This window comes from Nanorana parkeri, unplaced genomic scaffold (genome assembly GCF_000935625.1).
Source record: "Nanorana parkeri isolate BGI_ZX_2015 unplaced genomic scaffold, ASM93562v1 scaffold201, whole genome shotgun sequence".
Taxonomy (NCBI): Eukaryota; Metazoa; Chordata; class Amphibia; order Anura; family Dicroglossidae; genus Nanorana; species Nanorana parkeri.
In genome coordinates, this window is record NW_017306469.1 from 309,876 (window position 1) to 327,811 (window position 17,936).

Genomic DNA, 17,936 nt, shown 5'->3' on the forward strand with positions numbered 1-17,936 from the left:
ATTACTTCCAATGGTTGTGATGGACTGTTAACAGGAAAGTTACAAGTCCTTCTATCTAGATTTTGTAAAAAATTACAAAAATGAATTTGAAGCAACACTGCGTACGTGGACTAATTTGAGCTTTAAAGCAAAAAAAGGTGTAAAAAAGTCAACAGCCTTGATTTAATACCACACACATCTACCACAGTTTACACATTTTTGGACATTTCTTTAAGATGACTAAATTATAATAACACTGAATACACGGTTCTATTTTTTTCTTTCAACCTGCAGGCCGAATGAAAGAAATTGAACTGATTCCTCCATCAATGCTTACGAGTGTTGATCAAAGAATCCCCCATAGTTTCCTTTGTATTCTGAAAGCATCCAGTAGCAAAATACCCGGACCAAGCTAGAAGCTGATTGGCTACTAGCTCCGCTCAGCTCAGAAATTTCCAACCGGCTCCTTCAAACAGATGATCAAGGGATGCCGGGTGGAAAAGTGCCAACTTTGGCATCCACGCAACGAATTTCAGCCGGTTCTTGAATTTAAAGCGTGTATACCCGGCTTTAGTTTGAACTGGTGATAGTGAGATTCTGTGGTGGGCTGAGGAGAAGGGTCTCACTGGATCAGTCAGAGATCATTGGAAGTAGAGAAAACTTCCCGCTCAACCACCGTATTTATTTTGTTAGCGGTTGTCTGTTCACTGTTAAAGCAGCACTAGCGGTTTGGGGTCTTTCGAAGGGGCCAAAATAGTTGCTGGTGGCTATTGTTTGGGGAACTGCCTTGGTATGGTGTCCTCAGTTCATGGCGATATATGGTTGTAACAGGAATCTAGATATTTATGTGTCTGCAGTCAATTTGACGTTTGTCCCTGAGGCAGTGTGGTGAACCATTAAGCAGATTTATTAGTTCCGCAGAGACAACATATCTGTTAATATTTTGGCCTTCAAAGACCTGCAACTTTATTTGGCTTTGTCTTTCCATGTTGAATTTATAATTCTGTTCATTTTAATCATTTGTATAATTAAAAGCTAATATGTCCATTTAACATCATCAGAAGTGTAGTCTGGTTTATTTAGGGAATGGGATGGAGGTTTTGATGGTCTTAGCAGTCTTGACAATAAAGGAAATTGGGGACATCTGTTCTACCTGAGTCAGTAAGTGACATTTTGCATTTTTTTTTGAACCATCACTGCAAGAACAGCTGATTGACTATCTCAACTCTTCCCTTACTTCAGCTTTACAAAATCCCCCTGTTAAAGCTGTGCATGTTGGTAACAGAATGCTCAGGATGTCTTTAAAAGGCGATATGTGGGTGGACAGACAGAAGGACTTTCCGGCAGATTAAGCTACAAAACCTGGACTATATTTCTGGGTCATGTGATTTGTAGAAAGAATATGTCTTATTATGATTTTGCCAATGTTGTGAAACCTTTAAAATAATGTTGGAATTATTCTCTTTCAGGTCACAGGAGTACATTTACTAATGTACTCCTGTAAGCCAAAGTCAGCATGTGGTGGGCTATTGCCCGCTATATGCTGACAGCGCAGAGCCGCACTGCAGCCGGGAAGGATCCCAACAATATTGTTGGGATCCACCCCACTACCTGATCGACAGCTGGCTCTGCCTCTCTAGATCCAGATCCAGCTGTGCCCGCCCCTCCCCTGTCTGTCCATCCAATGACCACTGGAGGAATAAAGCAAGCGGAGGGGGTAAACTCTGCGCGCAGAAGTGAATGACAGTCACCGCCATGAGCTGAGTGATCAGAGGTTCATGATCGTTTAGTTTTCAGAGTTTAGATCTACAGAATCGGCGTGCTGCAGTGTCACACAATGGCTCAAACTATCGAGAAGAGTACATTTAACGCTCCCAATACTTCTCCTTTAAACCTGAACCAGTGACCATAGAAATACGGATGCTACCATTCCTGACTTGTTTTTAAAAGCGACTCTGTCAGCCACACCTGTCCTGCTACTATTTGCTCTTTACCTCTGTCAAAGGATCTTTTTCAACCAACATACTTCCGGATATACTGGATGCCTGGTTCCCCTGCTGAACACTGTGGTTTCTTCTCCTGTCCCCCTATGTCATTACTGTGCCCTGTAGTGATGTAGGGATCAATGGGTAAACCACAGAGTGCAGAGTCGTCTCGTGTTTCTGACACGTCCCTAAGAATCAAATACAGAAGATTCTTCGGACAGTAATAGTTCTGCAGCAGAGTGAAAATCGGTGTTGCAGGCAGCAGGTAAGGTAACACTTTTCTTTTCCAGGCAACATGTTCATTATTTTTTGTAGGCGAGTCATCCTGAACCTGGCTACACTACCTAACAAGTTGCTGACCTGGTGGTGTCATGAGGGAAGAATGGGGGCTAGTATTGCAGGCCTCTGCTGTGTCTGACTTTAGTACTTTTAAGTCATACACCCAGAATAAGCATGCTCTAAATGAGTGTCAGAAAATGGATCTCATAGAGGTGAGAACTACTTCTCTTTATACTTGTTATTGGTCAGCAACGACATCTGGATTGCAGCTAAAACATCAGAATTACAGCCAGGGAAGAAGCATTTACAAAAGAATAGTAAACTATGGCAGCCTGCAATAATCTCTCATGACAGAGCCACATTAACATAGCACTCTGTACTCTGGGGGTGGGGGGATTTATTGAAGGACAGTGCCCATTAAGTAAAGAACAGGTAAGTTGGCACCTGAGAAGAGATCACAGCCCACCCAATATATCCCATGGCGTATATGCCCTCCATATTCTGCATAGCGACACAAGTGAACAACTGCAAAGTACGATAACTAGTACCTGGACAGGAATATTGTTGTTAGTCACCTGCACTCTCGTTGTCACCTTGCAAGATGATGGTGCTTGTAGTGATGACACGGATGGTGCCATGTAGTACCCAATGAAGATTGGATAGTCATCAGCACACGCAATGATGCAATGACCCTGTTTCGATCTATTTAATCGTTGTCTTACAAAGCCAACGTTTCAGGGCCTCACAGGGTCCCTTCCTCAGGGTGACATAGTGATATAACATGGCATGTTGCCCTGAGGAAGGTACCCTACATGGCCCGAAACATTGGCTGTGTAGGACAAATGGCGACGATGATTCAATAAATCAAAAAAGGATTAATGATTCACTGTGTGTGTGCTGGTGTCTATCTGATCTTCAGTGTAGACAAGAAGACATATTGACTACTAAAGTGTGTCTGCTCCACTCTCCGTACAATACACCTAAAAAAAAAAACAGAGAGAAGAGAGCAGTACTGGAGCACGCTTCATTACTCCAGTTATTTCATAGTACTATGCTATCAGAATGACCAAGGAGAGGAATGGTCCTTGGATTTACCCGCCCATGACAATGACCCTGGATAAGTGATACAGACTTACTGCAAATCATTCACTACGGCGGATACCTATTTATATTCTCTATTCTCCACAATGTAAGCTACAGAAAATGTGCGTGACTACCAATAATCTAAAAGAGAATTAAATTACATTATATGCTACTAGTACATTGAATTATGGTATATGATGTATGTGCAAAGCAGTATATAGAAAGATAGGGTTATTGCTGTAATAGTATTTTCTCCTTCAAAAGGTCACTCACATGTCTTAAAGTGACCCTGTCATTAAAAGGTCACTTCTTCACACAAGGCAATTGGCAAAAGAAGAGGCAATATAACTTTCAGTTGCCTGTATGTTGAAAAGCTGTTGCTTCACAGCTCATCGGCCACTGTATATGTTTTAATACTTCTGGGTGTGTAGAATATCTGTTTTCCCCACCCCGCACTGTGGTTCTTCCTGCCAGTTCGAACTTCACGACAGGATGTATGAATTAGCAAGAAGAACTTCAGCGTGTGGCAGGGGTAGCAGGTATTAGACCCACCAACAATGTTAAATATCTGTAGTGGTCCATGAAGCAGCTGCTGGAAAAGTAAGAATATCGCCTCTTCTTTTACATGCCATCTTCTGTGAAGAAGTGACTCTGTGGTCACATGGTCACTTTAAAGAGACTCTGGGGAAGTGTGGCTGTAGATATGAGGTGGAACAGCCTCCTGATCCTTCCTGTGACGTGGCAATATCAGGACGTTCTGACAACGCTTCTGGCCAAAGCATGCCAGTCCTTTCGTACCATCTGCACATTCCTGCTAGCCAAAGAGAAAAGCCATCATTGTGATGAACTGACAGGAGCATTGAAAGCAGGGCTTAGTAGGAAAGACTGACACTACCACTGAAGTGTTGGACCATTGCCTGTCAGTATGGCCCAAGATGCTGCTGTGACAGTAGAGTTTAGGAGGCCAATGTGCAGGCTCCCCTTTACACCTGCAGCAGTTTCCTCCCCAACCCCAGCAAAGTCTCCTAAAATAAACATATGCTAGTTTATCACATGATGTATTAGTGTGTCATAGGCAAGACGTGGAATTGAGCTTTGCTCTGTTAGGAGCATGTACAGATTCTTCTGGAGGAAGGCCCTTAGGGCTCAGACATGGTCTATTAGTGCAGAATGGGGAAAGATGCAGCTGGCGATATATTCTTGACAAACCTGGTGATCATAGACCACTTACTGGCGTCAAATTAACCCCAATGTGTTTACCATATAATACTGTCCTGTATAGGCTGCTAGCGGACTGGAGTTCGATAGCCCTACAGTATTTGAAGTATTTCCTTGTAACAGCAAGACTTTGGTTTGCCAAGCACTGAAAGCAAAAGTGTAAAAACTTGAAAGTCATGTAAAAATGATTTTAAAAGCATATCAAAACCCTAGCTGGGTGACATTTAGTTTTTTTAAAGTACTGTGTATTAGTTACCATTTTCATAGAAAAGATCTGGCTATAAATATATGTTACTCTCACGCTTAACACCATATGTAATCCTTATCTTAATGTAAAAGCTAACATTCCAGACTTACCTAATTGGTGCCAAAGGTATTGGCATCAAAATCCTTATAATAGTACAGACTAAAATCAATTGCCCCATTAAAGAGAGGCACTTACAAAGAATGTGTTAAACAAATACTGGTGGTTACAGTATTTTTTATTATTATTTTTGAGTAATTTTCTAAAGCAAATCTGACTTGTTTTTAACCAAAATGTTTTTCTTCAGTAGAATTTATTGGAAAATACAGTTTTAGTTTTTCTGTACCTCTCTATAAAGTAATATGAAGAGACTTCCTTCAGCAGCTCCTAGGTTTTCTTGGGAAACAGAGCGGCATCATGACACCTGTGGCACCTGCTGGTAAAATCTGGTATTGTAGTGAAAGCATAGAAAATGGTTATCTATGCTTGCCCACTAATTTTACCAAACTTTATTTTGCTTTGCACTGCAATCACTGGGATAGGAACTTAGGCTGCAGGATTAAGAAAGCCCTCCATGTTATTACATGCAGGGGTTTCAATCAAATAAAAGATTCCCCTTCCTTGAACAAGTACAGTACTGTTGTTTTCTGAGAACATTTGACAAATAGCACACTATTCACACCGGTAGTAGTATACTACGGTACTACTGATCAGAATTATGTATTGCATTTAGCATTTTGTCTCAATGTCCCGGTCCTTCGTTATGTAAATATATATTTTATTGAATTATAAAACAGTACAAATGATAAGCAACAGATACATACAATTATACAAAATATATCATACTTATATATCATGCTTCTCTTTCCCACATTTTTAGAAAACATAGGAAACCAGGATCACAACATAACAGGTGACATTTCTAATGTAAAACTAAAATGAGTCCCCAGGAGCATTTCAATGAGTTTGTTAAACACCAGATGTAGTCTAGATAGTGTACATATAACGCTTCAATAAGACAAGATAGTATTGACACCTTGACAATGATTATTAAACTTGACTAACAAAACTTTCTGAAAGGAAGTGCCTGAGCTTCCCACATCAACCAAACTCATTCTAACGAAATCTTCCACTGCAAGTCTGAAAAAGGAACTACAATTCTGACGGCTGCCATGGTCAGCGCAGGCACCTTTTGTAGTGGAGGTTTTACTTTTCTCATTGGTATAAGTCTTAGAAGCAAGCTGTTGTTTTATCAGTAAAGCTCTTAAGAAACCCTAACATGCCTATAAATAGCCACCTCTTTGTTATCATAAGATTGCAGGTCAATGTCATGGTTGCATAAGAAATCTAATATGTCAACAAGGCCATTGGGCAATCCCGTTTTCCTCTTGTGCTTGTTGAGGAAAGACCAGGGCTATACTCTTCCCTTTCTGCACTCATGGAATGACAGGTTTATCTAGAAGTTAAACACTCCTGCCTAGCAATATGCATACTTCACTGCATCCAGATCGCCTATATATATCTGTAAGCTGTGGTCAATACGATCTAAGTTACATAGTCCCACCTTCTAAAACCCACAACATTTTTATGAGTGAATCCATGGTTTTATGAGTCAAGGACACATGATCCTGGGGTGCAACAGTTGGACAGGACACATAGTTGACAAGGCAGGTTTTATCGCTTTCTGCAAACAGAACAGTGCACACACAACGCCGCTAACAAATGACAAAGCTCATGCAGGAAAAAGACATGCAGATCCCTTCTTCCCTCCCCGGGGTAGAATGACGATGCAACAAGTCTCTCACCGCCAGAAGTCGGGGTACAAACAAGCGATGCCCCATTCCCAGCAGCTCCAGGACGCGACAGGCGTACTCATTGACAAAGTTGCTCTTCTCATCCTGAATTTCCTGTGACTTTTTCACAGGAGGGGAAAGCTTGGGGGCCGGTTGGGTAAAAGGTATCCTCTCCTCCATGGGGGTTTTCCGGAACCCCCTCCCCTAACCTTATTGAGCCCAGGAAGGAATGCTAGCAAGTGAATTGGTTTGGTGGTGCATAGAGTCAATGCTGGGCATGTAGGCAATGCCAGTCTGCCTCACTGCACATGGAAATCATCTTAGGAGGAACACAACCAGACATCCATTAAGAAGCACAGGTGCGTACTGAAGCATCTACAGCCAACATAAAGGCACGGTTAATTTAAAAGTCACCATAGCAGAATCTGAAAGGAGGGAGCCTGATGGAAAGGACTCGACATAGAATGCAGAAGATAAAGTCAGGCCCAGCTGCTGGATGTGTGTGCTTGGTTGAGGCTGCAGGAACAAGCGATGAGATCACTGCATCCACCGGAGCTGCTGCTGCTACAGCCTCTCATCATGAATCAGTAATGAAGGAGGGAGAAGGGTGGTGAATGAGCGAGGATGGAGGGAGGATGCTTGCTTAAGGATGCTGTAATCAGAAGCCAATAGAAAAGCTCCTAACGCACATCATCCACACCCTGCTTTTCACAGCTTCCCTCTCTCCTTAAATAATCCCAGTCCTCCGATTCTTTTTTTTTTTCATACCTGTCCCTATTTTCATTCCACCGTTAATAAATTGGAAACAGAGGGGAAGTGCAATCAAATGACCATTTTATGTTAGTGGGTGACATGCAGCTCCTACTATATTCTGCCTTTCTCCATGCCATCATTTCACATGACAGGGCAATGCTGTTCTTAGACATACTATGCTGACCACTAGCATTTGGGGACAGATGGCTCCTGGTTAAATCACAGGGTGATGGGAATTCTGATTATGTTTACAATATTGGGATTGACATTTGGTCAGAAGATTTCAGGATGAGGTGGAAAGTGCTAGGTATGTTCCTAAGAAGCAGGTGGCGTGGCAGAAGTTATGCGATGGCGTCCTCTAGTGTGAGACACCCGATTTGCCATTTAAGGAAATGATTATCTTTCGTCTTGTGAGCACATCCGATATTCCACAGCATCCTGCCAACCCCACAGATCTAACAGCCTGCTTGGCAATACATAAGGAATGTCTCCAATCTCTTTGCTAATGGCGTCCGCGCACACTTCAATACGATCATTTTATATGACATTTTTTTTAAATATATTTTGATCAAATCTAAAAAATGATGTGTGTGGAATTATTTATGAGCACTTTCAGGTTTCTTTTTCGGCTGTAAACAAAATAGAAGCATCGGGCGCGCCAGGAAATTTCCAATCGCTTTCTGCATTTCCTTTTACATGTTGACTCATTACTTTAAGAATTTCTATCTCAGCCCTGATTTTTCATTTTTGATATATTCTTAAATACCAACTCCAGGGAAATTAAAAGTGTTCCCTTGCAGTAGGGCTGCTCACGCACTACAAGGGCCAACTGCTCATTTATGCCTAGGGGACAGGAAAAATTACCTGATCCCCACTCCCTCCTAGCGGTCAGGGCTCTCCTCTTCTATGCTCCAGCTGTGGACTGTCCCTCTGTGTCCTAAAGTACAATGCAGGGCTATGGAGCCTGCATTGTACTTGATGACATCAGCAGTCCTCAGACCGCCAGAGTGAAGGGAAGAGGAGGCTGCGGGAACTGGTCTAGCAGCCTGGAGGGAGTCAGTGGGAGCAAGGATAAATTAAGTAAACCAGCTTTTTGCTGTCCCTAGGCATAAAACAGTAAACCCTTTCAGTGCAGGGGCACCACTGATCAACGAAAGGATGCACAGAAAACAATTGTTTTCAGTGTGCACGGTTCACACAATACAAATGTGTTGCATATAAATGCAGCATGCCTGCGTTTTTGCGCAGCGCATAAAGCATTAAAACAAACGGCAGAATGTTGCAATGTGCTATTGTGCATACAGTTGAATGGAGTGTTTATTTGTTAATGTTCAATAATAGGAACATCCAACTTCTTTTGCAATTACCTTATGGAGGGTGTCAATGATGGTTTTTGGCACAACTGTCTGGTCAGCAGTCTTTCCCATGATTATGATTCCTACTGAACCAGACTGAGAGACTATTTGCAGGTGTTATGGCTTAATTAGCTGATTAGAGTGGGACACTTTGAGCCTAGAATATTGCACCTTTTCACAATATTCTAATTTGCTAAAATTGTGGATTTGGGGTTTTCATGAGCTGTAAGCCATAATCATCACAATTATGACAAATCACGGCTTGAACTATCTTGCTTTGCATGTAATGAGTCTATCTCATATATTAGTTTCACCTTTTAAGTTGCATTAGTGAAATAAATGAACTTTTGCACGATATTCTAATTCTTCGAGTTTCACCTGTATATATCTATACATATATATATATATACATACATATACAAACACACACTATATTACCAAAAGTATTGGGTCACCCCTCCAAATCATTGGATTCAGGTGTTCCATTAAATTTCCTTGCTACTAAATATTCCATGGTCAACTGTTAGTGGTGTTATAACAAAGTGGAAGCAACTGGGAACAACAGCCAAGAAGTGGTAGGCCACGTAAAATGACAGAGCGGGGTCAGCTGAAGGGCACTGTGCGCAGAAGTCGCCAACAGTCAGGAATGGGTTTCCATGGCTGAGCAGCTGCATCCAAGCCTTACATCACCAAGTGCAATGCAAAGCGTGGGATACCGTGGTGTAAAGCACACCACCACTGGACTCTAGAAAAGTGGAGACATGTTCTCTGAAGTGATAAATCATGCGTCTCTGTCTGGTAATCCGATGGACGTGTCTGGGTTTGGCGGTTGCCAGGAGAACGGTACTTGCCTGACCGCATTGTGCCAAGTGTAAAGTTTGGCGGAGGGGGGATTATGGTATGGGGTTGTTTCTCAGGGGTTGGGCTTGGCCCCTTAATTCCAGTGAAGGGAACTCTTAAGGTATCAGCATACCAAGACATTTTGGGCAATTTCATGCTCCCAACTTTGTGGGAACAGTTTGGGAATGGCTCCTTCCTGTTCCAACATGACTGCGTACCAGTGCACAAAGCAAGGTCCATAAAGACATGGATGAGCGAGTTTGGGGTTGAGGGACTTGACTGGCCTGCACAGAGTCCTGACCTCAACCCGATAGAACACCTCGGGATGAATTAGAGTGGAGACTGCGAGCCAGGCCTTCTCGTCCAACATCACTACCTGACCTCACAAATGCGCTTCTGGAAGAATGGTCAAACATTCCCACAGACACGCTCCTAAACCTTGTGGACGCCTTCCCAGAAGAGTTGAAGCTGTTTTAGCTGCAAAGTGTGGGCCAACTCAATATTGAACCCTACGGAGTAAGACTGGGATTCCATTAAAGTTCATGTGCGTGTTAAGGCAGGCGTCCCAATACTTTTGGCAATATAGTGTGTGGGCATGCATTTGGAAAATGCATGCCCACGGGTTGTGAAACAAGCTGCAACAACACTATCACACCTAGAACGTCAAGTGCTTAAGGTTTTGGTGCCCGTTTATGACATGCTAGATCAGGGATAGGCAACCTCAACACCCAGCTGTCGTGAAACAACCCAAATCGCATTGATAGCTGCAGGTATAATTCCCAGAGGCATGATGGGATTTGTTTCACAATAGCTGGAGTGCTGAGGTTGCCTAGTCCTATGCTATTTTATTAGCGTATTAGAGGGTAAAAAACAATCCAAAATACTGTACAAGTCACCACCTGGATTACAGGCAGTGTTAAGGTCGGGGGTTGCTTCAGTTGGGCAGGTCTAGGTTCAGCAATGTTATGTTCCCCAAAAATGAGGTCAGCTGCCTACCTGAATACACCGAATAACAGTTTTTCCATCAATGGATTTTTTTCTACCCTGATGACACAGGCATATTCCAAGGTGACAATCCCAGGATTCATTGGGCTCAAATTGTGATAGGGTGGTTCAGGGAGCATGAGACATGATTTTCACACACAGATTGGCCACCACAGAGTCCAGACCTTAACCCCATTGAGAATCTTTGGGATGTGCTAGAGAAGACTCTATGCAGTGGTCCGACTCTCCCATCATCACTACAAGATCTTGGTGAAAAATGGATGTAACTCTAGACTGAAATAAGTATTGTGACTTTGCATAAGCTTATTGAAATGATGCCACGTTGAATGCGTGCCGTAAACAAAGCTAAAGACGGTCCAATGAAATATTAGAGTGTTTGACTTTTTCTTTTTGGCCAGGCAGTGTATTAATAGTAATCTTATATCCCACCAAACATCTTGAGCAGAGCAAAATAAATCGAATTTGATAAAAAGCTGATAAGTGTGTCTTCCTTGCATAGAACAAGCCATGCAAAATTCACTTTGAGACTGATTCAACATTGTACAGATCCCTGGGGAATACCCAAAAAAATATCCCCATATGGACCTTAACAGAATATCGACCAATCATAGGAAGGGATCTAGAGGTCTGCAGTATAAGTAATATACAAACTAAATAGGGACATGTAATATAAAATCTTTGTGATCACAATTCACTAGACGAGTAATGTGTGTTATTATAGCACCGCTCTGTACCCCTCATTTAACTTAAACACATCTTCCTGTGTTTTCTTCCTCCCAGGGAACTATTATTGGACAGTCAGCAACAAGGTGATTTATCAGCACTGTTCAGCTCATTACTCTCACACACACAACCTAGTTTTGAGCCATACTGGGAGACAAGTGCCGCGTTTTACAGTCATATCTGTGCCCTGAGCTGCTCTAATGAAATCATGGCACTGGGAGAAGAGAGACATGAAAAGCACATCGTGCAGGATTGCTTGTAATAGCAGAGAAATTGGCTTAGCCTAACATGGCAGCAGAAATGAAGATTCACTCAATGAGATGAAATGATCGAGCTATAGCTCACTGAAGGCATACGAGTCTATAGTACGTTTGCTGGCTCCACAATGAACTCGCTGAGAGTCAAATACGAATCCGCAGCCGTAGTGCTGTCAGCTATGAACACAAGATGAAGCAGGGAACTCCTTATACTACAAAGCAATATGCCTGTATGCATTTTCTCGGCAGAGGTAAAATCAGGTCAATGTGCTAGCAGACTGGATTACATACAAAATGGCTTCACTGGGCTACGCTACACTGAACAATACCGGTAGACTGCAACAGCTAGATTCTAATTAACCCTATAAAATACCAAAGTGTTCCTATTCATTGAATTATAGAAATATAGAGCTGAGGTAAATATTTATAAATGCTGCATTATTTCTGAAGCCAATCATCAATCGGGAGAGTGTGGTGTGGGATGTGGCAGACAGTGTGGCAAGTAGGATTGCTGGAACGTGTAGTTATTATTAATAAAAAAGCATTTATACAATGCAGACAATTTACGCAGCGCTTTCACATACTGCACATTCACATCAGTCCCTGCCCTCAAGGAGCTTACAATCTAAGGTCCCCATCTCACATACAGGGCCAATTTAGACAGGAGCCAATTAACCTTCCAGCATGTCTTTGGAGAGTGGGAAGAAAACGGAGTACCCGGAGGAAACCCATCTAAGCACAGGGAGAACATGCAAACTCCTTGCATATAGCGTCCTGACTGGGATTTGAACCAAGGATCCTTTGGCAAGGCAGAGGTGCTAACCACTAAGCCACCATGTTCTACCCAAGCAGGGGCAGTAGCAATGGGTAGCTTGGTGCAACTTGTATGGCTACATTATTCTGTAGAAACAGGAAAGACGGCATTGGGATGCTCAAGAGGTGATAGGGAAAAACATGCAGGGATTTTAAAGTGTAAACTTTTGCCAAGCAATATAGACAATGAAACATTCAGATATTTTTTTATTAAACAGTAAAATGAGCTTTAAAACAAGCCATCACTGACCTATATAGCTGTGCAGCAATTTGTCCTCAAATATCAGAGCAGAAACATGGAAGTTGTTGTCTAACCCAGCTCCCTCTGCTCCCACCTACCAAGCTGTGAGTCAGCAGCCTTATAATCTCTAATGTAAATATAGAGCAGGTATTCTGGAAGGGGAACAGGGTCGGCTGAGCTTGAAGGACTTCATCGATTCTGCTGTTAATCCATGATGCCTGTAGCTAAAAAGGTCAGTAAGGGCTTGTTTTAAACCTCATTCACATGGTCTTGCACATCCGTACAACCCGTGCAGAGACCTGCTCCCGGGAGGGAAAGGTGCAGCCTGCAATTGAGTGCAGCCGCCTATACATCTCTATGACAGGACACAGCTGTATGCAGCTACAGATGAAGGTGCATGCACTTGGGTGGAGACTGTATGGATGTGCAGGTTCAGTCAGCGTGTAGCCACATCCTGTTATAGGGAATAGAGCCAGTGTACAGGCAAACAATATAAATTCCTGGTGTTTGCACACAGTTTATGGTTCTGATGTGTGCAAGGTGTTAAAGTCCGCTATGGCAATTGTAACTAGAGGGGGATTGGAGGCTTCAATCATCCTCCCTTAGGCCCCATTCACACCTGAGCGTGCAAAAAACACGAAACGTGCTTGCTTTGCCATTACCAGTTAATGGCATCCCAAAAGCAGTTGGGCAAATGTGCATTTTTCCTCTGCATTTGTAGTCCTTAAAACGCATGCAAACCTGGAGGAAAAAAACACGGAATGCATGTCGCATATTTTGCTACATGCACTTCTTTTCTGCGTTTGTTGCACATTCGGGACCCCATTGAAATCAATAGAGATGCACTGCAAACGTGAGAAGCAAATGTGCACAAAAGCGACGTGCGTTCCCGCTACGCTCAGGTGTGAATAGGGCCTTACAGTTGACAAGGTCCAGAAAACCTTAGAAAACTCAGAAGTCTCACTTTATATAGACCAGGAAATATACTATAATAAGTTGATGATACCATTCTGATGGGTTGAAGAGGAGAATAATTTGAAGTCTCATTGTTCGAGAAGATAGAAGAAAAGCTGGCCTGCTGATCCACAGTTAAACTAAAATTATGTCATCTAGCCCTTTAAACTATCTGCAGATGAATATAACTCAAAGAACAGATGCTGACAGGTAATTCTGGTCTGCCATGAGCTCATGAAATGTTGAACCTGACAGCAACTTCAATATTCTGAGCCTGTGTTCAATTAAGAACAGATCAAAATGGTAGACCAGTCCAACGTCTCATCGGTGTCTAATGTTTGTTGAGTGGTGGCTGCAATATGAATCTGGTCTGTCTCTCACTAAAAATGCAATTTTCAATATGTTCATTGATGGTATGGCACCAAGGTTAACCACTCTATTGGCATACTCAGGCTGATTTACTGAAAATTATGATGATTTGAAGAGCCCATTGTTTGAGGAGAAATAACAACAGCTAGCCTGCTGATGTTACAGATAAACTAAAATGATGTCATCTAGCACTAGAAATGTTCTACAGATAATTAGAACCCTTCAAGAGCTCACAAAACAGCTGCTGACAGGCAGGTCTGGTCTGCCATGAGCTCATGCAATGTTGGACCTGACAACAACTGAGCAAAACCTACTTCAATATTCTGAGCCTGTGTTCAATTGAGGACAAATTGTCATGGTAGACCAGTCCAATGTCTGTGTCTACTTTTTGTTGAGTGGTGGCTGAAATATGAACCTGGTTGGTCTCAAACGCCAAAATGAGAGTTTCAATATTGTTCATGGATGGTATGACCAGGGATACCACTCTATTGACATACTGAGGCTGAATTACTGGTGGAGTTGAGAATATTCACTCAATTTATTGTGTGAATATTCACTTTCAGTGCCAGGACAACGTTCTCTGGAATCCAAAGCCAGGATTCCAAAGTGCACCCCAACCATTACCACTAAGCTCTTAAATTGGGTGCTACAAAATGAACACATTTAAAGTTTATAGAAATAATGTTACCTAAAATGTTAAGTATAGATTTTGGGGTACAAAAAATTATTTGAGTAAACTATGAATTTTATTCTGTGCTTTGTTCCTTTTATAAAAGGCACTAGAATCATGTTTCTGATACAAAGCATTTTATTAATTTGCTGCTACAAGCACAAAGGATGGACATTTAACAAGTTTACATCTAAACTATAAAAAAAAAAAAGAAAAGAAATTGGAGATAATAAAAACTAATTAGGGCTCACTAAGGGACTTAAATGTTTAATAAAAAATATATATACACTTTTTTTTGTAATAAAGCTCATTAAGCGAATCATAATACACATATGCTGGGTCATCTATTGCCAAAGTATGTAATAAAAGGCTGAGAGGAACAATTGTATAATAATGATCGCATCATATAAAGGATTTAATCTTTTGTTGGTTTATTTAACAAGCTGTAGATCCAGACAAAAAAGAAAATACATAGCGATGAAGGCAAGTACGAAAACCACTGACTAGTTGTAAAGATAATATATTATGAAGATTTATAGCAACATTTTGCTTTATGTCTTAAATAAATGCAAACCAGTTAGGGTAACTGGAGTGCAAGTGTGTTTGTAAGAGACTGGACAGGTGAGATTTAAACTGAGGTCTGATGCTCACCAAAGTTGGGACAGGAAACCCAGTCCCCCTATTTTATCAGCTTTAGTGGGGCATGCTCTGGCCTAGCAAGTTATCCTGTTAAGGGACAGTATATTGTTAACCAGTCATTTCCATAAGTTAATATATGTCTCTCTCTCTCTCTGTAAGTCCTTAGTGGACATCCAGTGCAGCACTATTGTTTTCCTTGATTAGAAAAGCAATAAGCATAGAAGGTTTTTTTTTTTTTTGCTATACAGAGGTCAATATCCCCAAAGAGTACAATATATTGGGTTTCAGATATTTGTAATAGTACAATTCTGTAAAATTAAGTCAGTGACCTGGGAACAAAAAGGTATAGTTCTAGTGCAATCACATACCATATGGATAATGTATCCATATATCAAATGACATTCATGACAGGTGGGGGTATCCAGTTTGCACATTTTAAACAGGAGTAAAATATGCTCTTTGAAAAATCCATAGTTGTGTGAGTTTACCTTTAGCGTATACGACTCTGCAGAAATAAGAATGAGAAAGTTCCTCCCAATCCTACTGTTTCCGCTAATCAAGAATATGTCTACTCCATTATTCTTCAATACAGTGTAGGTTAGAGGGTTTTCCCTGCATAAGGGTATAATATAATCTAGAAACTAGTTGTTTGTGCACAGGTTGGAGTAGATCCTGTCCAAACAGCCATTTTATATTTAAAGGCTGTGACAACAGGAAGCTTGTTATCAATAAACATTGCCTGTCCTAAAAAAAAGTCACTCTAATATTTTGTTGGACCACCTTTCGCTTTGAGTACGGCATGCATTCGCCGTGACATCGTTTCAGTAAGCTTAATTAATCCTGCATTAATCTTTCACCAAGATCATGTAGTGATGATGGCAGAGTCGGACCACTGCGTAACGTCTTCTCCACCACATCCCAAAGATTCTCAATGGGGTTAAGGTCTGGACTCTGTGGTGGCCAATCCATGTGTGACAATGTTGTCTGATGCTCCCTGAACCGCTCTTTCACAATTTGAGCTCCATAAATCCTGGCATTGTCATCTTGGAATATGCCCAATGTGCCATCAGGGAAGAAAAAAAAATCTATTGATGGAAAAACCTGGTGAATTCAGTATGTTCAGATAGGCAGCTGACCTCACTTTTTGGGCACATAATGTTGCTGAACCTAATTATCTAGTGGAAGGTTCTGACCTATCTGCTTAGCTAGATCCAGGTAGTAACTTCTTTCTGGCCAGGCAGTATATTTTGATAAGGGTAATTTCTATTTCTACTCCTAAATATCTAAACGTATTAGTAAGTTTTAGACAGTAAGTTAGTTTCAGTGTGCTATAGAGACTGCATGTTTAAAATAAAAAAATAGAAGGCTAATAGTTCAGGAAGGAAGAGTTATAAATAGTGTTGTGGTATTTAAACAAAAAGCTTAGCTAAAAAAATTAAACAAAGTATACATTTGGATATTGGGCTTTTCGAAAATGGCTGTTGCACTGGGAGGATTTCATAGTATTGGAGATGGTGGGCATTTCAGAAGGCAGAAGGATGCAGGTGGGATTCAGTGCTGGGAGGCAGGGAGATTTACTTTCATGGGTGCAGTGAATGCACTGTCAGGGGTGCTGGGAGACAGGGAGGTACATTGTCAGCGGTGCAGGGAGTCAGGAAAGAACAGAGTTAGGGGTGCAGGGGTTCTGTGTTACAGGTGCTGAGTGACCGGGAGATCATAGGGTGCAGAGTGCCAGGGGTACAGGGTTCTTCACAGGCCGCAATACAAAAGATGTCTTATTTGTGAGTCTGCAAGGACACCTCTCCTTTGCACTCTGCAAGGGAATTTTCCCCTTTGCTGAGTGAATGTGAGGAAAATTCACTTTGCAAAGAATACCCAATCACATGCAAGTGAAATAACAAAGAAAAGTAATTTTACTTGCACATGATTGGATGATGGAAGTAAGCAGATCTTTACATCACTAATATAAGGGAAAACTAAAGGCCTGTTTGCCTTTAGTAAATCAACCCCATTGACCCAGATTTACCAAAAAGAGTAGAGCATATTTACATTTAAAGTGAATTTTCACTTACCTCAGAGAATGAGGTTAAACAAAGCAAAACTCACTTTGCAAGTTATAGCAAAAATTGCACAAAAAAAAAAAAAGGGATTTCCATTTAAACATGATTGGATGATTAAAGTCAGCACGGCGTTCCCTCATTCACTAAGCTAAGAAAATTCACTTAGCTTAGTGAAGTTAAATTCTGCTCACCTCATTCAATCATGTGCAAATGTGCAAGTGTATATATATATATATTTTTTTTTTTAATTTTCCCTGCTCATGAACGGGCATCCTTTACTAAGATAAGTGAAAATTCACTTTGAAAGTGAAAGCTCTACTCCGTTACTCCTCTACTCTAGTAAATCAACCCCACCATTTTCAATCCCACAAAACGAGACTGTCACAACCCAACCCAAATCCTGATTATGCTCCATCTTGTGGATATTTCATGTTAGTGCAGCACATTTTCTCTTTTGTTGTAATCTGCTGGAGCCTTTACATACCACATGAACTTGACTATTTACTCTGAAACTCACCTCAGCCTCATTGTCCGATTATAAGTACTCTGCAAATAGTGTTTATATCCTGAACTGAACTTTGCCTGGCTACCCAGCTTGACTTGTGTATGGATTTGTTCTGTCTGCTACATGCCATCTGACCTTCAGCTTACCTGAACATGAATCCTGCCTTGAAAT

The 17,936-nt window shown here is 41.4% G+C and overlaps 1 protein-coding gene across 6 annotated transcripts in view; it reads right to left on the minus strand.

Annotated features, from left to right (window-relative positions):
• Positions 1–17,936, minus strand: part of RABGAP1L (RAB GTPase activating protein 1 like) — a 278,077-nt gene that overhangs the window by 54,939 nt on the left and 205,202 nt on the right. Inside the window, exon 1 of one of the 6 annotated variants that reach the window (XM_018555551.1) lies at positions 6,594–7,171. The exons of the other annotated variants lie outside the window; for them this stretch is intronic. Within the exon in view, the coding sequence (XP_018411053.1) occupies positions 6,594–6,761 (168 nt within the window). The 5' untranslated portion in view covers positions 6,762–7,171. Of the gene's footprint in view, positions 1–6,593; positions 7,172–17,936 lie in introns of those variants that run through there. 6 annotated transcript variants of the gene reach the window in all.